Source organism: Carcharodon carcharias, chromosome 6 (assembly GCF_017639515.1).
Source record: "Carcharodon carcharias isolate sCarCar2 chromosome 6, sCarCar2.pri, whole genome shotgun sequence".
In the NCBI taxonomy this organism is placed as follows: domain Eukaryota; kingdom Metazoa; phylum Chordata; class Chondrichthyes; order Lamniformes; family Lamnidae; genus Carcharodon; species Carcharodon carcharias.
In genome coordinates, this window is record NC_054472.1 from 160,674,853 (window position 1) to 160,698,771 (window position 23,919).

Consider the following 23,919-nt stretch of genomic DNA (forward strand, 5'->3'; position numbering starts at 1 on the left):
TTTGAGTTAATCATAAAGAGATTTTCTGTGTACTACCCTAAAATTGGACTACACAAACTGAGGGTTTGGGAAAACATGCCACAGTCAACTTCAAAAATAATTCAAAAACACCTCTGCTTATGGATAGATGATGAGAGGATAAGGAAGTTCAGTTTGCCTCTCTCCTGTCCATAACATTCTATTTTTGGAAAATATAAAGGAGCAAAGTTATATAAAGCATTTAAATGTGCCATTCTTTACCATTGGCACCCAGCATCTGTGTTCCTTGACCACCTCAGAAAATGACTTGTCACTGCAGCAGTGTGAAGTTTCCCATTTTGCAAATGGCCATTCTTGTGGTCCTCTGTGTTAGAATTTCAACAAGTGCTACTCAATGTTTATATTTACTATATGTCGTTTTATCAGGTTAAACTCTGACTTTGTTATTAAACCTGCTGACAAAGGTGGTGCTCTTGTTGTCTGGTGTACTGACCTCCACCTTGGAGAGGCTAAGCGCCAACTCTCAGACACTTCTTCCTACCTCCCTTGAAACATGACCTTACCACCGAACATCAAGCCATTGTTTCCAGGACTGTCACTGACCTCATCTCTTCTCAAGATCTTCCCTCTACGGCTTCTCACCCCCTAGTCCCCTAACCCTGCACAGCCAGCTTCTATCTCCTTCACAAAATCCACAAACAGTACTGTTCCGGTAGACCCATCATTTCAACCTGTTCCTGCCCCATTGAACTTATTTCTTCCTATCCCTATTCTATTTTTTCCCCCTTGACCAGTCACCTCCCACCTACATTTGTGATTCTTCTTGAAATTTCAACAACTTCCAATTTCCTGGCCATCCTCATCTCCTCTTCACCATAGACATCCAAACTCTATACCTCCATTCCCACCTTCACGGTTTAAGGGCTCTCCGCTTCTCCTTGTAGTAAGTCCCAAACAATCCCCATGCACCAACATCCTCCTCCTTCTGTCTGAATTTGTTATCTCACTGAATAATTTCTCCTTTAACTTATCTCACTTCCTCCAACGAAACAGTGTGGCTATGGGTACCCACATGGACCCTAGTTATGCCTGTCTTTTGGTCGGTTATGTGGAACATTCCTTGTTCCAGTCCTACTCAGGCCCCCTCCCACAGCTCTTTTCTCCAGTACATCAATGACTGTATTGGTGCAGCTTCCTGCTCTCATCCAGAACTGGAAATATTCATCAATTTGGCTCCAATTTCCACCCTTCTCTCACCCTAACATGATCCATCTCTAACACTTACTTTCTCTTCCTTATTGTTCTGTCTCCATTTCTGGGGAGAGACTGTCTACTAATATTATAATATTGTAATATTCATTACAAGCCCAAGGAGTCCCACAGCTACCTCGAGTATACCTCCTCACACCCTGCATCCTGTAAGGACTTCATCCCATTCTCCTAGTTTCTCCATCACCATCGCATCTGTTCTGATGGTACTTCCTTCCACAATGGCTTTTCTGACATGTCTTCTTTTATCCTCAGCCGAGGATTCCACTGTGGTTGACACAGCCCCGAACCTGTCCGACCCATTTCCCGTACTTCTGCCCTCACCCCTTCCCCTCCCTACCAGAATGGGTTACCCTTGTCCTTACTTTCCACCCCACTAGCCTTCATATTCAGAGAATTATCCACCGCCATTCCCACCAACCTCACCATGATGCCATCACCAAACACACCTTCCCCTCTTCTACCAGTATTCTGAAGGGACCAATCCCTCTATGACACCCCTCTATCACTCCCAACACCTCATCCTCTTTCCCACCCATGCAATTGCAGGAGGTATAGCACCTGCTCCTTTACTTCCTCCCTTCTCACTGTCCAAGGCCCCAAACAATCCTGTCCACTGATGCAGTGATTTACATGTACTTCTTTCAATTTAGCCTACTGTATTCACTGCTCCCAATGTGGCTCCTCTACCCTGGGAAGACCAAACGCAGACTGGGTGCCTGGTTTGCAGAACACCTTTGCTTAGTCCATGAGCACGACCCCGACCTCCAAGTTATTTGCCATTTAAATTCACCATTTTACTTTCTTGTTCACATTTGTGCTCTCAGCCTGCTACAATGTTCTACTGAAGCCCAGCGTAAGCTGGAAGAATAGCACCTCATCTTCCGATTAGGCACTTCACAATCTTCTGGATTCAACATTGAGTTCAACAACTTCAGACATGAACTCTTCTCCATTTTGAATTTTGTTCCCCCCACACCCCCCTCCCCCACAACCAAGTGTCAGTTTGTATTTTCCTAATTTTTTTGCTTTTAGACAGTGCTGCTCTTTATTCTGCTTATTAACACATTGTTCTATTTTGCTTTCAGAGAGTGCTGACCTTTATTCTGCTATTTACACCTACTCTGGACCAATCCTTTGTTTCTTTAATACTGTCATTGCCTCTGGTTCTGTGACATTTTTGTTGTTTAATCTCTCCACCCTCTAAAGTATCCCTAACCTTCTCTTTTACTCCACTTACCCCACCCACTTTTTAAACAGGGTAAAACCCATCACATTTCTGCCTCTCTCCAGTTCTAAAGAAGTGTCATATTGGACTCAAAACATGAGGTGGGACCAGAAATTCCTGGCCGTTAACTCTGTACCTCTCTCTCCACAGATGCTGTCAGACCTGCTGAGTTTTCCAGCACTTTCTGATTTTACTACTAAATGTTTAGAGAGTTGTGATAATGGACTTACCATTTCTCATTTGACATGGGATTCATTTAATTGACAGAAGGAACATGTTTGCATGTCACCAGTCCATTTTAGAGATTTTGGACTTTAGAGATGAAAATGTTGTGCTTATCCCATAAAAGAGCCTTGAATCGGATAGTTTAGGGAGAAATTTTCTTTGCCTATTAATACAATATTATCCAGAAAAATTCAAACACAACTTTTTAAATAATTACAAGCCACCTTCTTGGCCCTCTATATCCAAACTCACCATTGGGCCTCTGGCTCCTTGAAAACCAGGTTGACCACGATCACCCTGTGGAAATTGCAACAGAAATAAAATCAGAACAATTGCTGTTCAGGAATAAGTATTAGAAGCACATCAGTAGAAGCTTCAGCAGCCACTTTAAGTTGCATCAAAATAATAGCCAGAAAAATAGGAATACGTGCATTCTATCTAGAAAGATTTGATAAGCTATCTGCCCAGATATGTTTAGAGTCCAAACTTTCAGGAATATTTATTTCGATAGTTATCAGCTCAGATAACTCAGCAGTTTCTAGTTAAAGTATCTAAAAATTGTCAAATAATTCAAGTTCTGACTATTATTGCATTATCAGTCAACATAATAGGACAAGAAATGGGGAGTATAAACTTAGGGAAAACAAATTTAGACGACAGAAAAATGCCCCATGCAAACACCAGATAATCTGATCAGTAATTGTGGTTGAGGGATCACTACTAGGCATGGAGACCAGAGAAAACACCACTATTCTTCTTAAATTAGTGCCAGTGGATCTTCTATGTCCGCCTGAGCAGGAAGGCAGGACCTCTTTTTAACATCTTATCAGAAAGACAGAAATGCTGACAGTGCAGCACTCTCTCTAGCACGATTGGAATGTTAACCAAGATTTTATACTCCAGTTTCTGGAGTGGGACTTGAAACACACAATCTTCTGACTCAGAGGCAAGTGTATTACCTCTGAGTTTAAACTAGCTAAACTAATGGTTTTGAAAGGGGTTATTTATGAGTATCAATGATCTTGTCATTTAAATTCCTATTAAACAAAGCGAGTATTAATCTGTCCTCTTGCAGATATATCTAATATGATTTTTCATAACCACTTCCTGGAAAATATTACGGAACTTGTGTATCTGAACTCTGTAGGTACCTCCTGTGTACTGAGTTGGGAGATCAGCCAACTTATCCCTGCAGTCAACAGGGTAAAGCTATCATCTTTAGATGTCTAAATGCAATACAGTAATCGTCTTAATGATATGTTTTATCTTATAATTTTCCAATCAAGCACCCAGAGATAGAATTTATTTTAAAATGTTTGACTTAAAGGTAGTCCAGTTTTCAAGCACCAAATACTTTTGGATATGAAGTTTCCATAACTAGTCTTTAGCCATTGCTTTCAGACAGTACAAAAAAAAACAAATCTGCTAGGTATTACCCACTTGAATTAATCATTGCCATCGGAGAGAGCCTTTAATAACTACATGGTGTTATCATTAGCTTACCAATTAACAAGATGGAAAACAGGAGATCTGTGTCCTTTCTTAACTTTTAACTCATGGCGAACGTTAAATTTTTTAATGTGAGGAGTAAGAAAAAAATACTTTTAAATCATATCAATGTCTGTGAATCTGTATGAATGTATGCTTATGTTGATCTACGTACTGTGTGCAGTTCTGGTCACCATATTATAGGAAGGATGTGATTGCACTGGAGGCGGTGCAGAGGAGATTCACTAGGATGTTGCCTGGGATGAAACATTTAAATTATGAAGAGAGGTTGGATAGACTTGGGTTGTTTTCGTTGGAGCAGAGAAGACTGAGGGGCGACCTGATCGAGGTGTACAAGATTATGAGCAGCATGGACAGGGTAGTTAGGGAACAGCTATTCCCCTGAGTTGAAGGGTCAATCATGAGGGGACACAAGTTCAAGGTGAAGGGCAGAAGGTTTAGGGGGGATGTGAGGAAAATCTTTTTTATCCAGAGGGTGGTGACGGTCTGGAATACGCTGCCTGGGAGGGTGGTGAAGGTTGCCTCACATCCTTTAAATAGTACCTGGATGAGCACTTGGCATGTCATCGCATTCAAGGCTATGGGCCAAGTGCTGGTAAATGGGATGAGGTAGGTAGGTCAGGTATTTCTCACATGTCGGTGCAGACTCGATGGGCCGAAAGGCCTTTTCTGCACTGTGAGATCCTGTGATTAGGATACGTGTCAGGGACGTATAGGCCGGGATTTTCCAGTCCTGGGGCATTAGATTCCCTCACATCAGATGTGGCGAGCCATTCAAACCTCTGTTGATTTCGGCATGACCGGAAGATCCCGCCAGTGGGAGGGGCCAGAAAATCCTGCCCATAGATTTCATGAAAAAAATGTAACTTTAATGTGGATAAACATTTGTAATATACAAAACTTCATATGCATGAAGTTTTAAAATAAGAGTATCCTGGTGACTTTTTCCAGAAATTATATTGACGGGTTTATATTATGAATGGAATTCAAAGAAAGACTTACATTATCTCAATGCAAGTTATTTCTCTTTTTTTCTATATTTCACACTATTACATTTTTCACATTTTGCACTGTGAATCCACACCACATGAGAAAACATGACTGAAATTGATTTAATGCATTTAACATAGACAGCAGAGAAAATGAGAGGAAACTTCAATTGAGTTAACCATGTCTAGGGTTAAATCCAGATCCCAGATGTGACAGGAAACAATGCAAACCCAGTTCAATTCCAGCATTTTGTTGTAGTTTATTTTTAGCAGAGACTTATGAAAACCCATTCCTCTCACAGTAATGCTTGGATTAATCATTCGCTATTGACTCTTTTTCAAAAAAAGACAAGAATAAAACAAAGCTCTGTCTATTTTTTTCCCAGGTTATTTCCCAGTCTGCTACCATCAATGTTAGGTAACCAAACACTGTTCACCCTTCGGATGAAAAGTCACTGAAACGTTGATTCAGTTTCTCTCTCCACAGATGCTGCCTGACTTACTGAGTATTTCAGCATTTTCTCTCCTTACTTTATCCGCTATCCTTTAGTTTTGGGTGCGATAAATAATTCAATCATTACTTCTAATACCTTCACTCCCTTATGGCAGGAACAGTTAATGCTCTTTGTGCTGTCAACCTCGGCAGGTGACTGTGGTGGTGTTGAGATCTCCAAATAAGGAACTTGGGTGGCAAGCGTAATCTGACACTGGAACAATTGAGAAAGAAATGGATGTTAAAAATAGAGGGCGGGTAGAAAAAAAGGATAAGGACAGTCAGATTCAAATGCATCTCAGTGCAAGCCATGTATAATCAACTAAATGGAAGGAATAAGTTCAAAGTGAATATTTTTCTTAAAGAACTCCCTTCACCATTCTAGTCCACTGCATTAGTCACCATGACATGGGTGAAAACAATTAAGACCAAAGCCATTGTCTTCGGACCCCACCACAAACTCTGTACTCTCGCTCCCAATTCCTTCCTCCTCCTTGACAATATCTCAGGTTGAAGTCAACATTTTGTAAAATCACCAATCTATCTGACCTTCAGCTCAGTTTATGACCACACATTCTCTCTACCATAAAGTCTGGCTATGTCCATCTCCATAACATCAACCTACACCTGCCCCAGACTCAGCACATCTTCTACCAAAATCTTCATGTTATTGTCATCTCCAGACCCTAAAATTCTAATACTCTCCTGACCGTCCTCCACCCTGCATAAATTTCAGCTGATTCAAAGCTCTGCTGCTTGTAACCTGCACGAAGTCCCCGCTTTCCCACTCTGCTTTCTGACAGACACTGGTTTTTGGTCCATCAACAGCTGAAATGTAACATTTTTAACCTGCATTCAAATCCCTTTGTGAATTCACACTTCTGAGAATTCTGGCCTCTAGATCCACTTTACACCTTTCAACACACCATTGGTGACTGTATCTTCAGCTGTTCAGGCCCTTAGGTCTGGAATTTTCTACTCAAACTTTCCTGTCTCTCTGTCCCTTATGTTCTTTAATATCCTCCTTAAAACTCACGTATTCCTTGACTCAGCATGAATTTTTGTCTGATTATATTTCTGTCAAATACCTTTCGATATTTCTTACAATGATATGTAAATGCATATTGCTGTTGATGTAAATGAATTACTCAGTAGAGTACTGCACCATACAGGTCCCAGATGCAATTCCTGATTTACATTGAGTCAACTGATCTCAGCTGGAATGTCACTAGGTGTGCTACTTCGCCTCAATGGTTGACAGTTGCAAAGTTTCTCAATCTGATTGATGTGCAGCAAGCTTTGCTGGAAAGTGCCAATGTGGGTGTAAGGGAAAGATAGAACTGGGCAGGACTAGACTGCTCCACTGTAGTTTAAAAACCCATGAACAAGGCTCAAGTACAGTCACTTGGACAAGGTATTGAAGATCTGCTGGCCTTTTATTGATCTATATCCAACTATGTAATTATCTTTAATAGAGGGAGAAAGAAAATTGGAAAAAAAAAATCTACAATCAGTCAAATAAACTCAAGTCCTCAGTGGTGTGGTGTTTCGAGTAATAAGAGGTGTTAAAATATATTTTTCTACACAATGGAGCCAAATCTGACATTGAAATATCATGAATCAGCAGCCAATTGTATACCTTTTCCAGTTATGTAAATGAAAATAATTTTCCAACAATGTTAATGAAAATTCGGATAGATTTAAAATGGACTACCGATTTTCTGATGTCCATTTTGCACTTTCCCTTAAAGTCAAAATTACCCCTGTTGATTTTACATTCACTTTATGGGGATCAGGATGCAAAGATCAAGTGTCTACATAGGGAAGAGAAATCAAAATACTTGTAGACCGTCTTCTAGGCTATACGCATCTTTGTCTCGTTGCACTTTATATAGTCACTCAGAGCACTTAGTGAGCAAACAGGAACCTTGTTTACATAGATGTCACTAAACAGTGATTCATTCTATCATTTCTTCATGCACTTGGAATCTTTTTTTAAAAAATATGCTTTCACAGCATCAAGCCAAAATGGCATCTTTAAATCCATTTCATAACACTGATGCAAATTTATCATTCTTTATGTTTGAATTTGGCAACTAATAGCAGGATTTTAAACTGCTTAACGATAGGTTGATCTGATATACTGTATCACAGCAAGTATGGGGCACCAGTTAGGAGTGGGAATCCTTCTTTGAATGAGCAAGGCCAGGATCAATTGCAATCCCCTCGCTGCTGTCTTATCTGAGATAAATTAACTTGGTAGATATCAGGAATTGAACCTAGAACTTACATGCTTTGCATGTCTACTTGTATTGTTTACAATCTCTCCCTTTACTTTCTCAGTCTTTCCACACAAGAAGAGCAAAATAAAAGATAAGGATGAGAAAAGGTAACTTCATCCTAGAAAGTAACTCCTAAAGTATCTTAATGTCATTTTGCACCGTGCATCTTATCATGGGTGGGGGACTTCAATGTCCATCACCAAGAGTGGCTCGGAAGCACGACTACTGACTGAGCTGGCCGAGTCTGAAATGACATAGCTGCTAGGCTGGGTCTGCAGTAGGTGGTGAGGGAGTCAACAAGAAGACATACCTGACCTCAGCCTCACCAACCTGCCTGCCGCAGATGCATCTAACCATGACAGTATCGGTAGGAGTGACCACCGTACAATCATTGTGGAGACAAAGTCCCACCTTCACATTGAGGATACCCTCCATCATGTTGTGTGGCACTACCACCTTGCTAAATGGGATAGGTTTTGAACAGATCTAGCAACTCAAGACTAGGCCATAAGCAGCAGCGGAATTGTACTCAAGCACAATCTATAACCTTATGGCCCGGCATATCCCCCACTCTACCATTGCCTTCAGGCCAGGGGATCAACCCTGGTACAATGAAGAATGCAAGAGGGCATGCTGGGAGCAGCACAAGGCATATCTAAAAATGAAGTGTCAACCTGGTGAAATTATAAAACAGGACTACTTGCGTGCCAAACAGCATAGGCAGCAAGTGATAGACAGCTAAGCGATCCCACAACCAACAGATCAGATTTAAACTCTGGAGTCCTGCCACATCCAGTCATGAATGGAGGTGGATAATTAAACAACTCACTGGAGGAGGTTGCTCCACAAATATCCCCATCCTCAATGATGGAGGAGCCCAGCACAGCAGTGCACAAAATGAGGCTGAAGCATTTGCAACAATCTTCAGCCAGAAGTGCTGAGTGGATGATCTGTCTCGGCCTCCTCCCAAAGTCCCCAGCATCATAGATACCAGTCTTCAGCCAACTCGATTTACTACACTTAATATCAAGAAGCGGCTGAAGGCACTGGATACTGCAAAGGCTATGGGCCCTGAAAACATTCTGGCAATAGTACTGAAGACTTGTGCCCTACAACTTGCCATGCCCCTAGCCAAGCTGTTCCAGTTCAGCTACAACACTGGCATCTATCCGGCAATGTGGAAAATTGCCCAGGTATGTCCTGTACACAAAAAGCAGGACAAGTCCAACATGCCCCATCAGTCTATTCTCCATCATCAGTAAAGTAATGGAAGGGGTCATCAATAGTGCTACTAAACAGCACTAAGGAGCAAGAATTTGCTCACCGATGCCAAGTTTGGGTTCTGCCACGACCACTCAGCTCCTGATTTCGTTACAGCCTTGGTTCAAACATGGACAAAAGAGCTGAACTCCCAAGATGAGGTGAGAGTGACTGCCCTTGACATCAAGGCAGCATTTGACCGAACGTGGCATCAAGGAGCCCTAGTGAAATTACAGTCAATGAGAATCAGGGGGAAAACTCCCCAAAGTCTGTCCACCATCTGCAAGGCACAAGTCAGGAGTGTGATGGAATACTCCTCACTTGCCTGGATGAGTGCGGCTCCTACAACGCTGAAGAAGCTGGACACCATCCAGGACAAAGCAGCCCGCTTGACTGGCACCACATCCACAAACATTCACTCCCTCCACCACCATCGCACGGTAGCAGCAGTGTGTACCATCTACAAGATGCACTGCAGGAATTCACCAAGGCTCCTTCGACAGCACCTTCAAAACCCACGACCACCACCACCTAGAAGGACAAGGATGGCAGATAGATGGGAACACCAGCACCTGGAAGCTCCCCTCCAAGTCACTCACCACCCTGACTTGGAAATAAATCACCGTTCCTTCACTGTTGCTGGATCAAAATCCTGGAACTCCCTCCCTAACAACACTGTAGGTGTACCTACACCACATGGACTGCAGCGGTTCAAGAAAGCAGCTCGCCACCACCTTCTCAAGAGCAACTAGGGATGGGCAATAAATGCTGGCTTCAGCCAGCGAAGCCCACATCCCATGAATGAATAACAAAATTATTCTTTTTCCCCAACTACCCCTTGCCACAGCAAAATATTTCAATAATAGAATAACTAAACTGTGGTATTCTCATTCATAATGCAGTTTTAGATGATAGGGCACATTTTCTTATTTAGGCTACATTTCACTGTCAGGAAAAATAGAGGAAGTTGGAGATGTCAAATAGCATAATACATGTTCAACAACGACTTGCATTTATATCACATCTTTAATGCAGAAAAGCATGTCACACAGGATCAATCAGACAAAGATGGACACCAAGCCAAAGAAAAGGGTATTTGAAGTTTGGTCAAAGTGGATTTTAAAAATAGTGTTAAATGAATAGAGAATGGAGAAGTGAAGATACTTCAGGAAGCAAACACCCAGAATGTCTAAAAACTAGGACTGAAAGCATAGGGTATTGTAGATAATAATGATTTCATTGAAAGGATACTTGTTGAACGTGAGTAAAACAATTTAATTTAGCTCTAAAGCTTTTAGGACCATTTGTTTCTTTTTCACATGTTTTACTTCTACTCACTGGGTTGCTGGGAAGATCACAGCAGCTCTCCAGCTCCGCATCCTTGGCATCGCAATAAATGACAATCCGCTGAAGGTCAAACTGGAGAAAGATATAGAAGCACAAGTGGTTTTTTTTATAAAATAATTACTGAATAATGTACATTTATTTTGAACCCAGTTCCTTTCTACCCTCCATTTCTTTAGGTACTAGGCTAGCTTTCCAGTACCAGCAACACAACTCGATCCAAATCTCATCAGGGGAGTCAACTCTGTGACATAAGCTTTTATGCTTCTACAGACTAAGCATAACTGTTCTTTCAAAGAGCAGTTATGCCTCTACGGACTAAGCATGACTGCTCTTTCAAAGAGCCAGCAGAGACGAGATGGGGTGAATGGGCTCCTTTTGTGCTGTGAGATTCTAATTCTATGAAATTTTCCTTTACCTACCAGCAAGAGGCTGCATATTTTCATTTTATTATTGACACACAAACCAAATTGATATTACATTTCAAAGCCATTTTTCTCTCAAGTTACTTAGAAAAATGAGTGCTTTCTGACTATTCTCATTTATAAATGCCTTTGTCTCTTTTTACCTGTTTACCTGGGTACTTTCAAGTGTGACAGAAAAGAAAGGAGGGGAAAACTCTGACTGATCTTGCACCCTGGCCCAATGGGGGATAATTACAGCATCTTTACTGGCACGCTGAGATTTGCTATTTCAGTTCAAGGCAGGAATCAAACCGGAGATCGAACATGATGCCTATACTATCAGTTCCAGATGTGAGGAACATTCCAAATGTCAGAATCTCATGCAGTTGGCAGCAAACCTAAAGAAAACTTGTCAGATCTTCTAAGGCTGTGAAGACCTAATAAATGTTCTTTCTGGCTGGCAAATTGTAGTGAAAACTCCAGAATATGCATTTATTCTTACTCCTTCATCGTTCTAAACTATCATTGCTTTCATGGGTGACATTTCCAGTCCCAGCAGCACAGAAACCATTCTACTCCATAGTCCCTCTCTACAAGTGTCAGATTTTGCAGCATTTTTGTGTCTACGTCAGAGGGTTGTAGAAATTGATATAGAAGCGCAACAGTGTGTTTTACAAAATAGTTACTGAATAATGTAAATTTATTTTGAATCCAGTTCCTTTCTACCCTCCTTTTCTTTAGGTACTACATCAGCTTTTAAGTACTGGCTTTGGGTTTGAGCCATGCAACACAACTCAGTCAAATTCTCATCATAGGAGTCAACTCTGTGACATGTTTTTCTGATTCTATGGACTAAGCATAACTGTTCTTTCAAAGAGCCAGCAGAGACGAAATGGGCCGAATGGGCTCCTTTGGTGCTGTGAGATTCTAATTCTAAGAACTTTTCCTTTATCAACCAGCAAGATAGTGCCTGTTTTCATCTTATTATTGACACATGAACCAACTTGATTTTCAGAGATTGTACATTTCAAAGCCAGGATCGGTGGCAGGAGCACAGGAAGTTGATCTGGTGGTCTTATTTATATATTACCAGGTAGCAGCAGGAGCAATGCACTCACAGCCTCAGGGGTAGCTTACCAGTCACAAGGGGAAGTGAGGTTGGTTGCCTGAGATGCCAGCTGGGTGCAGCAAACAAGTAAAGAGAGAAGAGGGAATCGTCAAGTGGAGGCCAGTGGCGGACAGCAGCCACGTTTTTAATGTGGGGCCCAGAAAAGCATTCATGTTCCTTTAGGCTCCACATTTAACTTTTCAGTAGTAGCCTCCCGCTGTCCACTTAAGAACCACTTGTTTGATTGCCTGAGAAAACTGGCCTTTGTATGCATGGTACATGTTGTTTTAAGTTACAATCCAATTTGGCAAAGGAGCCTGAAACAGCCATTAATACCTTAATTTGCATAGATGAAGGGCCTAATGCCAAGATTAGGCAAGCCCCTGAGACTGCTATGGGGTGCCTTAACCAAAATGGCATACATTTCCGACATGGACTGAACAGATGCATACCACAGCGGACCATTCAGCCCCTGATTGGACTCTGTGCAATCAAATTTCTGTACCACTGTCTCAAATAAGTGGAATAAAGTCACTTTTTTGGATAAATTAAAGATACATTTTATTTTCTTATTTTAAGTCAAAAATGTGACATTACTCACATCAATCGGGACACTATCATATAGGCGTTTGCCAATGACTGTTTTCCCTTGAATGTTGATGTTCTCCCGTTCTTCCATTGGCAGCGTTTCAATCAGATTGCAATCAATGTAAAGAGAGACGCTGCTCGATTGAATGCTTAGTGCCATCTTGTGCCAATTGCGGTCAAATAAGCCACTGACTTCTCGGTTTCTGAAAACAGTCCTCACGGCATCCTTCCTCAGTCCGACTGCATTGTATTCCACAGCTTTGTTCTCCCCATCCAGTCGAATGGAAACCTGAAATAACACAAAGAAAGACATCACTGGGCATTCCAACCGTAAAGAAGCTTAAGATAAAAGCAAAATACTGCGGATGCTGGAAATCTGAAACAAAAACAGAAAATGCTGGAAAAACTCAACAGATCTAACAGCATCTGTGGAGAGAGAAACAGAGTTAACAATTCGAGTCCATATGACTCTTTTTCAGAACTAAAGAGAAGTAAAAATGTGATGAAATTTATACTGTTTAAGGGGTGTGGAGCAGGTGAAGCTATATAAAAGAACAAAGGGTGTGTTAATGGTAGTAGTAAGGGCTAAAGTAAGTGCTGATAGTAGCATTAAGGTAAGAAAGCAGAATGTGTTAATAGCAGGACAAAGCTAAGTACTCTGAAAAGAAAAACATGAACATGGGGGTGGGGTGGGGGGAGGGGACGATGGTGGGAGAAAAAAGATCAAACGTAGGATGAAAGGTAAGGATAAAACAATGAACAAATGAATAAAAATGAAAATAAATAAATAAAAATAAGTAGAAAGAAAAATAAAAATGAATATTGAAAAAAGGGGGTAATAAAGGGGGTGAGGATAGAGGAGCGAGTTCATGGTCTGAAGTTGTTGAACTCAATGTTATCTATGGAAGCCTGTAAAGTGCCTAGTTGGAAGATGAGGTGCTGTTCCTCCAGTTTGCGTTGGAAGCTTAAAATGGTTTCTGACAGCGACACTGTGATTCTATAACCATTCATCTGTCACAACATTAACTTCTCACATATGATCCAACAGCCCTGATTGATGTGGCTCTGTTAGTGTACATGTAGATCCTTAGAGCCTGATCATTTTATCCAGGGAAAGAGTTTTCTTGTCGGCGAGTGGGGGTGGGGCCTGCTCCCCGATGCGTAAAATGATGCGCGGTGCCGTTGGGCAGGTGTCCCGACATCACTGCACGTCATTTAGATTTTCAGCTCAGTGGGCGCGCAGCCTAGTCGGTTGTGCACCCGCCGAACTGCCAAAGCCCTATAAAGGCCTGTTAAAAACTAATTGATATAATTAAATGAGCAACCCGTCCAATCTTAAGGCTGGCGGCCAGGCGAAGAGCCCAGGCGGCCTTCGCATTTTTCATGGAACTTCATCCACGGGCGGGATGAGGTTTCATGAAGTGTTTAAAAATTCAATAAAAATTATTTTAAAAATTCATTGACATGTCCCTGCTCATGTGACACTGTCACATGAGGGGACATGTTTTAAAAGCTTTAAATTACCTTATTCAGATGTTTGAAAGTTAAACAAATCTCCCTGAGGCACCTCTGTGCCTTAGGGAGATTCCTGCACATGCATGAAAGAATGCAGGCCCGGGTTCAGCGCAACGCGCGCCCCCCCCCCCCCCACCCCCCACCACCAACCCCAACCACCCCAGCTCACACAGGGAACGCTTAGCTCTTCCAGGCGAGCATCACGCTGGGCGGGCCTTAATTGGCCTGCCCACATAAAATGGCGGCCCAGACTCGATCGGGCGCACCAATCAGGTTTGCACTTGCTCCCGCCCTGATTGATAATGGGCACTAGGTGGGATGCCAGTCCATCACAGGGCACACACACATTAAGGGGCAATTTAACCATAAGCCAACCTTGCCAGCACATCTTTGGACGTTAGGAGGAAACTGGAGCACCTGGCTGAAACCCACGTGGGCACAGGTAGAACATGCAAATTCCACACACATATATACCCAAGGCCAAAATCAAACTCAGGTCCCTGGAGCTGTGAGGCAGCAGTGCTAACCACTGTGCTACCTGTTTGCAGAACTGACTGGAGTTAAAGGAGCTAATCAACAATTCATAGTTAGTTAATTTTATGTTTTATCCTGCCCCTTACTATGCTCTTCATCTGAAGTCCTTCACTTACTTTGGGGCATTGTTTCACGGACAGTGACCACCCCATTATATTTGAGTTCAGACATGGGTGTTGGCTCACTGTTTATCCATCAGTCAAGACAGACTCTGTCGCTTTTGACTGCAATGCAAATTAAAATCAGGTAGGGTTGCCCAATCCAATCCTGTCAATTTCCAGCTAGGTGGTTTAGATTAAAATTATATGACTAAACTAGCTCATAACTTGCATTCAGACTATAAGGGGTAGTTGTGAAGAAGGAAAAGCAATACTTGTAGATTCCATCCCATTACTGATAAATGATCATGAGCATGCAGAGCTTTCATTTCCGAGGCAAGGAACAGCAGCCCTACCCTCCCTTTAACTGTACTTTAATTTTTATATGGTTATAAAAGCAGTTTCTTTTAAGATTATCTGTTAGCTGTTTTATATCCTCTTTTGGTTCTTCATATGTCCTTTGTCACATCCTAATTACATGTTTTGCAATCCTGTGTATCTTTGGTATTTTTAGCCTTAACATTGTCATTTGCCTCCCTTGTAAATTTCAACCTAGTTTTAATCCTTTTATTAATCCACAGAGCTCAGCCTTTCCTTTATACAAGTGCATTTGTAAAGTTCATCCGTTTGAAGGTTTTTCCATTTCTTATCTATTAATCTGCTTGCTAGAGCACCATCAGATTTAATTTGGGCTAGATCACTTCGTATTAATGCTGAACATTGCGTTTTGCCAGCCCAGCATGCTTATCTTTGTCTCTTCATTATTCTTTTCTATTCTTTCATTGAAATTGATGTTGTGGTCTCTGTTTCCCAGTTGTTTTCTGGTTCTTGACTCTAATTAACTCCAACATTAGCAAACAGTGCAAATCAGACAGAGAGGGAGATCCGCAGACAGATCGTCGAAGTATGTAACAGTAAGATAATCATATTAAAATTTCACCCACTTCATTTCCCAGAACTAAAGAAATATATTGATTTTGGAAGCCATCTGGGATGCATTCTAAACACATTCCCTCTTTGATGACCTGTATTACTTTGATTCTAGTCTACCTTAGGATGGTCAAAATCTTTAATATTGTCACCCTTCTAATCTTGGATATCTCTATGATCTGTCCCCATATCGCCAATTCTGTCTGATTTCAATGGCTTGGTAGCCTGTAATTCATACGAGGAATTTTACCATTTCTCTCCTATTCCTTAGCTCTAATCAGATATAGTCTAATTTAACATAATCCATTCAGGGTAAAACAGTCTGCTTGATTGGCACCACATCCACAAACAGTCACTCCCTCCACCACTGATGCACACTGGCAGTAGTGTGTACATCTACAAGATGCAGTGCAGGAACTCACCAAAGGCCCTTAGACAGTTCCTTCCAAACCCATGACCAATACTATCTAGAAGGACAAGGGCAGAAGGTACATGGGAATACCACTATCTGGAAGATCCCCCCCAAGCCACTCACCATCCTGGCTTGGGAATATATCATAGTCTCTTCACTGTCGCTGGGTCAAGATCCTGGAACTCCTTCCCTCACAGCACTGTGGGTGTACCTACACCACATGGACTGTAGCGGTTCAAGAAAGCAGGTCACCACCACCTTCTCAAGGGCAATTAGGGATGGGCAATAAATACTGGCCTAGCCGGTGATACCCACATGCCATGAATGAATAAAAAATAAATTCCTAAGACATCCTTACTTTCCAGAGCACAGATGGAATCCTTCACAAACACTGCTACGATAGCATTTTTCACTCTTTAAGTCTCTCCAGTCCTATCCAAACCTAAGCTGAGTCTACAATATAAATAGTACATTATACCCCCCAACCCCCCACAGTTGTTAATTCTTCCACAACTACACAAGAAAGCTTACATCAATATACAATTAGAGGAAGTACACACAGTGCTTATATTATGAAACAGTTTTAACCAACTTGTAAAAAATTAACAACTTGTGTTGTAAAGCCATGTAGTTTTAACTAACTCATAAAAAAATAACCATTTGTGCTATAGAGCCATATATCTCAAAACACCTTAGGTTCTGCAGCTTTAAACAGCTATTTGAGAGATATATTATTAACTTGTGCAGTGTGCTATTGATTCTATGTGCAGATTTTTACACTCCCCCACCATGATTGCAGGCTGGGGATGGGGTGGGGGGGGGGGGGCGGTATGGTCTGTAAAATTCCTCAGATGGCTTTCCCACTAGGCTCCCTCACATCCTTGCCTCAATTGAGGCCCTTTAGTGGCCCATTAATGACCATGTAAAGGCCGTTTCCTGTGCAGCCTTATTTTTCTGGTTCATGGGAGGGGTCCAGTGGCAGTGGGGAGCCTGGCAAGTGACCCTACGCAGGCATCGTGTGGGGGAGGGGGCAGGCATTGATGGCCTCCTTTCAACTTTGGTCATCCACCCCCACCCTCACAAGGTCTGGTGTCCCCTCTGCCTCTCCCGGCCTTTCCAACAACACACCCTCTGCTTGACTTCCCCTGGGCCCCACCTCCCCTCCCCACCCTGAGAATCCCCAACACTTACCTGCTCCTGGACTTAGACTCTGGAGCTGCTTGCGGTCCCAGGCCTTCCCACTGCAGCTTCTGATGCTGCTGGGCCTAGAGAGTTGCCAGCCTATCAGGTTGGCCAGCAGCTCTCTGAAGCAGCAACTTCCTCCAGCCTGAGGGGTGGAAGTCCCGCCTCCAGCCAATTAACGCTCCCTGGAGCATTAAATGGTTGCAGGGCAGCCAGTATTGGCAGCAATCCTCTGGCTACTGACTCTTGGTAACGGGAAGGGAAACCCTGTCATCCTAAAAAACCTGGCCTATGATATTGAAGCAAATTGTTGTGTTCTAATAACTCACACTTATCCAGTTTTCCTGGCCAAATCATTTTTGAATGAAGAAGAAACATGTGACAGTATACCTGTGGAATCCCATATTTGTCGATAATTTGCCAGATGTACCAGTCTTCTCTTCGTGAAGCTTTTCGGAACTTGAATGTCGCAACAAATGCATATTCATCAGGCAGGCCTTGAGGAAACACATCTCTGAAATAACAACAATAAAATGAATGAGGGCTCCTTGAAAGTTCAGTCAGTTTAGGTGGTTAGTGACGGAGCATTATAGATTAAGAAGATCCCAGGTTCGATCCCCAATCTATGCTGTATTAGTTGATATAAGCAGAGTAGTACCTTAGATACAAGAGAAAGAAGGCTTTTGGTTTCAACGTTATGCAAGTAGATTACATAGCCAAAATATTCTAAAAGTAACGCAACTCTTTCAAGTAACCATTTACTGCTAATATTATTTGTGGCTATTTCAGAAACTGGGTGGTCACAGACATTTCCCAAAGAGGCAGCTTGCTCTGAAGATTCATCTTGATCTGCTTCAGTCACATTTTTCAAAACTCAGGGGAGTTACAGAACTGTTCCTGCTTTTTTTCCCCATGTTTGCCAGATAGACTTAACGTCCCAGCTCAGTTCAACAGCATATGGTGATCTTTTGTTTTCACTGAGCCATCAGGTACATATCTATAAATAACATTCTTTTTTGATGATGCCCCCTGGCAGTCTTTTTATGGACCGTACTGCAGTTAGGCTACATGTAGACCATGTTCAAGGCAGTCCAATTTTTCAAAGTGGGCTTCAAACAGGCATTATTGAACGTTTCAGTGCTGAAGAGAGAAAATGTCCCTGAGGGGTCAAAGACAAAATCGGTATCTGATGTTTAATGGAAGCAATGGGGGTCTTGTTCACCTGCTTGCGAGCCGACGAGAGCCCAGTGTTATCTTTTTTAGGGAAGGCCTGCCATTCCATGTGCAACTCAGACACTAAACAGGATCAAGGACCCTGGGGTCAAAGAACTGGCTGCCGACAGTGAGCTGCCAGGCGATCAGAGATCGGCAGCTTGATTGAATAGCAGAACCGCTGGGGAAGCAGTAGCTGCTGCCGGTGTGGCCCACACCCAAGGCCTAGCTGGGTCCCAGGCCACAGGTGAGTGATGGCGGGAGGAGGGTGGGGGGATCATGGAGTGGGGATTGCAGGGGATGGGGCTGGGGGTGGGGGTGAGAGGGGTTGGCAGCAAGAGCAGGAGACTGGCTTTCAGTGACCTCTTCCTGATGCTGAGTCCTTCGATCAGGCACTGAGTGCCTGACAATGAGAGACCCACCCCACCTCAGGAGCCCACAAGTAACTCCATTCAAGTTTTGCTTGTCATGGGTTCCCACATAGGGAGCCCCTAATACTGATGGCAGCAGGATAAGGCCCTTAAGCAAGCATTGATTGCCCACTTAAAGGCCTCAGCTGGCAGCAGGGCAGATAGACCGTTCAAAGGCCCTCCCACCACAACCTTTATCGGCATGGAGGTGGGAAGGTGGCACCACCACCCTTCTGCCTAATTAAATGCCACTCTGCCAGAAAATAGACAAGGCGAAGTGCATGAAAACTGCCTGTTTGGCTAGTGTTAAGAAATAATAAAGGTACGCTTACAATGTACAATATATTTTACAGGTCGCCAAATAGTGGGAAAGATGTAGAAGAACAAATTTACAAAGAAATTACAGAGAAGTGCGAGAATTATAGAGTAGCTTTAATCGGACACTTTAATTATGCTGTTATCCTTAGGGATGGTAATAATGTAAGAGGCGAGAGAGACAAGAATTCGTAGAGTGTACAGGAAAATATTCTACATTAATATGTTCTCAGTCCATTAAGGAAAAGGCATTGCTGGACATGGTTTTTGGGAATGAGGTGGACCAAATGGATCAAATGTTAGTAGGGGGACACATTTATGGGAACAGTGATCATTTTATCAAAAGGTTTAGATTGGCAATGGAAAGGGACAGGAAACATTCAAACTAATAATAATGAATTGAGGGAGGGCAAACTTCAATGTAGTGAAAATGGATCTGGCCCCCATTAGTTGGAATCAAGCATTGGCAGACAAAACTAACTGAACAATGAGGTACATTTAAAGAAGAGATTGTTCAGCTACAGCCAAAATACATTCCCTTGAGGGGGAAAGGTAGGGAAACAAATACAGGCCTCCCTGGATGACGAAGGAGATAGAGAGAAGCAGAAGAAGGGTGGACATGACTGATGTATGTTGGACAGTTGAAAACCTGGCTCAATATAGAAGGTTCAGAGGGGTATTAAAAAAAAACAAAATCAGGGAAGTAAAGAGAGAGTATGAGAAGAGACTGTCAGCTAACATAACAGGGAATACAGAAGTTATTTATAGGCACATAAATAGTAAAAGGGTGTTAAAAGGAGGAGTGGAGCCAGTAGTGGACCAAAAAAGGGATTTACACATAGAGACAGGGTGCATGGCTGAGGTACTAAATGAGTAATTTGCATCTGTCTTTACCAAGGAAGAAGATGCTGCCCAAATCACGGCGAAAGATGAGGTAATTGAGAAATTTCACAGGTTTCAAATTGATTAGATGGACAGGCTGTGCTTAAAGTTGATAAATCATCAGAGCCAGATGAGATGCATCTAAGGATACTGAAGGAGGTAAGGATGGAAATTGCGGGATGCTCTGACCATAATTTTTAGATATAGGGACAGTGCTAGAGGACTGGAGAATGGCATATGCTGTACCCCTGTTCAAAAATGGGTGTAAGGATATATCCAGTAACTCTAGGCCAGTCAGTTTCAACCCAATAGCGGGGAAGCATTTACATATGATAAGTCAAGACAAAATTAATAATCACGGGCAACTGCAGGCTAATTAAGGAAAGCTAACACATAATTGTTAAGGGCAAATTGGGCTTAACTAATTTGCTTGAGTTTTTTGATGAGGTAACAAAGAGGGTGAATGAAGGTAATGCAGTTGATATTGTGTACATAGACTTGCAAAAAGCACTTGATAAGGTGCCACACAACAGACTCGTGAGTAGAGTTGAAGCTGATGGAATAAAAGGGACAGTAGCAACATGGATACAAAATGGCTGCATTGCAGAAACATAGAGTAGTCGTAAACAGTCTTGGATGGAGGAGTGTTTATAGTGGAATGCCCCAGAGGTCAGTGTTAGGATACCTACTACTCTTGATATGTATATGTAATATGTGGAATGGGTGAACAAGTGGCAGATGAAATTTAATGCAGGGAATTGTGAAATGGTTCATTTCATTTGGTAGAATGGGAGAGGTGATTTAAAACAAAGAGTAAAATTCTAAAGAGTATGCAGGAGTGGAAGGGCCTGCATTAATCATTGAAGGTGCCAGGGTAGGTTGAGAGCATGCTTAATGGGACTTATGGGATCCTGAGCGTTATAAATCAGGGCAAAGAGTACAAAAGCAAGAAAGTTATGATAAACCTGTATAAAACACTGATTCAGCCTCAACTGGAGTATTGGGTCCAATTCTGGGAGCCACACTTTCGGAAGGATGTGAGGGCATGGGAGAGGGTGCTGACAAGACTCATGAACTGGTTCCAGGGATGAGGGACTTCAGTTATGTAGATAGATTGGAGAAACTGGTACAGCTCCTAGGAGAAGAGAAGTTTGAGAGGAGATTCGATAATGATATTCAAAATTATGAGTAGCCTGGACAGCGTTGATAGGGAGAAACTATTCCCATTGTTGGAAGGAGGACAGCAGTTTAAGTTGTTTGGCAAAAGGAGCAACAGTGACACGAGGAAAAATGTTTTTATGCAGCCAGTAGTTAGGACCTGAAATGGACTGTCTAAGTGTGGTTGGGGCAGATTCAATTGTTGCTTTTAAAAGAGAATTGGATGATTATCTGAAGAGGGAAAATTTGCAGGGCTACGGGGAAAAGATGGGGGAGTGGCATGGGGTGAATTGTTGCTGTAGACAGCAGGAACAGACACAAAGGGCTGAATGGCTTCCTTCGGTGCTGTTACTGTTCCATGATTTTATGATTTGCATATGCACAGGACCTAATACCTGTTTTCAAGATGGAACCCTCTTTTTCTGTTTTATCTAATAGGTAGGCAGAACACTTCAGGCAATGACCATTTTGGACACTTAGCTGGCCATTATGTGCCTGAAAAATGGGTGAGGCATGATAACAATTCTTGGCACATGTGACATTTGGAGAAATTGTTTCTGGTAATTGGCAGAGGCCCAAGCCAATAATCCAAAGAATATGAGTTCAATTCCACAATGGCTGTTTAACAATTTGTATTCAGTTTTTTTTTAAAATCTGCAAATACAAAACTGTTAACAGTAATGTACTTTAGGGATCTGGGTGCTCTTGTGCATGAAACACAAAAAGTTAGCATGGAGGTGCAACAAGTAATTAAGAAGGCAAATGGAATTTTTTGGCCTATTTTGCTAGGGGGTTGGAGTTTAAAGATAGGGAAGTCTTGTTACAGATGTAGAGGGTGTTTGTGAGGCTGCACCTGAAGTACTGCGTACAGTTTTGGCCCCCGTATTTAAGAAAAGATATACTGGCATTGGAGGCAGTTCAAAAGAGATTCACGTGGCTGATTCCTGGGATGAAGGGGTTGACTTATCAAGAACAGCTAAGCAAGTTAGGCCTTTATTCATTCGAGTTTAGAAGAATGAGGGGTGATCTTATTGAAACGTATAAGATTCTGAGGGGGCCTGACAGGGTAGATGTTGAGAAGATGTTTCCACTAGTGGGGGAATCTTGAACTAGGGGACATAGTTACAAAAATAAGGGGACACTCATTTAAAACTGAGATGCAAAGGAACTTATTCTCTCAGAGGGTAGTGAATGTCTGGAATTCTTTACCCCAGAGAGTTGTGGAGGCTAGATCACTGAAAGTATTTAAAGAGGAGGTAGGTAGATTTTTGAAATATCGGGGAGCTGAGGGCTATGAGGAGCTGGCATGAAAGAGGAGTTGAGGCCTGGGGCAGATCAGCCATAATCTTATTGAATAGCGGGGCAGGTTTGAGGGGCCAAATGGCTTACTCCTGCTTCTATTTCTTATGTTCTTATGTTCCTAAACCTGCTGCCCTTACTCGGCCCACCCTATAAGTGACTCTCATCACAATCCCATATGGATTGACTCTCAACTGCCCTCTGTGGCTTAGTGAGTTGAAGTTAGTATCAATATCAGGAAATCTAGAGACGGGTGATAAATGCCAGCCTTGTTGTGAGTCATATCCTGAAAATGAATGTTAAAAAAAGCACACAATAGGGTCTCTTCTCAGTTCATTCTTGAATCTGAGTGAGGTGAGAGACTGTAGCAAACATATCTGTAAATTTGGAACAGTTGCCTGTCTCAGGATGTTTATCATTCCCACTGCCAAGAAGATGTTGTGAGTTAGGATGGGGTCATGCATAAATCTGTCAGCCAGAGATAACTGACCCTGACCAAGAAACCTTAACATGGCTAGCAGCTGTCTTAAGTGGAACACTTCTCACAGTTTTCTACTGTGCATCAGATGTGTTCTTTCCAGTGCTTATTTTCTCATACATATGGACCCACAATTAAACTTGTAATTGTTTGATTCTCTAATGTATAGCAGACTTGGTGGACAGTTACAATTACCTGTAATTTAATGAATTGCTATTTTGATCTGTGAGGTAGTTGTCTGGCCAAATGGAGTTGAATGATTCAGGTTTATTTCAGGATGACACTACCTGACCCATGGACCACAGGGAATCTTGGTGTGAGGAGACACGAGACAGCTTCACTTTAAAGTGACAGCCAGCTGCTCAGGATGCTAACTTAAGGCATAAACACATAAGCAAAAATGCTTTAGCTGTCAGGTTGACAAGGGCAACAGTCAAAAATCATGCAAGGTCTTTCAACACCTGTTCTCAGAATGAAATGAAGAATATCTTCATGAGTTTGCCTCAGAACTCGAGCTCATTCAGTTTAATACTTTTGCCTATAGTAAGAGTTTCCCCCAACAAGAAATTGTCCTTTCAGTTTATCTGTATCCTTTTGCTTTCCATTTGTGACACCTCCTGTATTAGTGATGCCAACCCTGGTTGGTGTATTCCTGGAGGCTGTATCATATGAACTCTCATCTCTGAACTACCCTGCCCCTAAAGCCCCACCCATGGTTGCTCCATGTCTTGTCACGCCAGTTGGAATGGGGACAGTCCCTTTGACTCTGATAATAACTGCAAGGTGAGGAGGGAAGGGGGAGAGGATGAGGTGGAG

At 42.3% G+C, this 23,919-nt stretch overlaps 1 protein-coding gene across 1 annotated transcript in view; it reads right to left on the bottom strand.

Moving 5' to 3' along the window:
- Positions 1-23,919, bottom strand: part of LOC121278847 (collagen alpha-1(XXII) chain-like) — a 182,381-nt gene that overhangs the window by 19,519 nt on the left and 138,943 nt on the right. The window contains exons 6-10 of the mRNA XM_041189305.1: positions 17,740-17,863; positions 12,692-12,967; positions 10,573-10,653; positions 5,790-5,906; positions 2,954-2,998 (exon numbers count right to left, since the gene is read on the bottom strand). Of these exons, the coding sequence (XP_041045239.1) occupies positions 2,954-2,998; positions 5,790-5,906; positions 10,573-10,653; positions 12,692-12,967; positions 17,740-17,863 (643 nt within the window). The remainder of the gene's footprint in view (positions 1-2,953; positions 2,999-5,789; positions 5,907-10,572; positions 10,654-12,691; positions 12,968-17,739; positions 17,864-23,919) is intronic.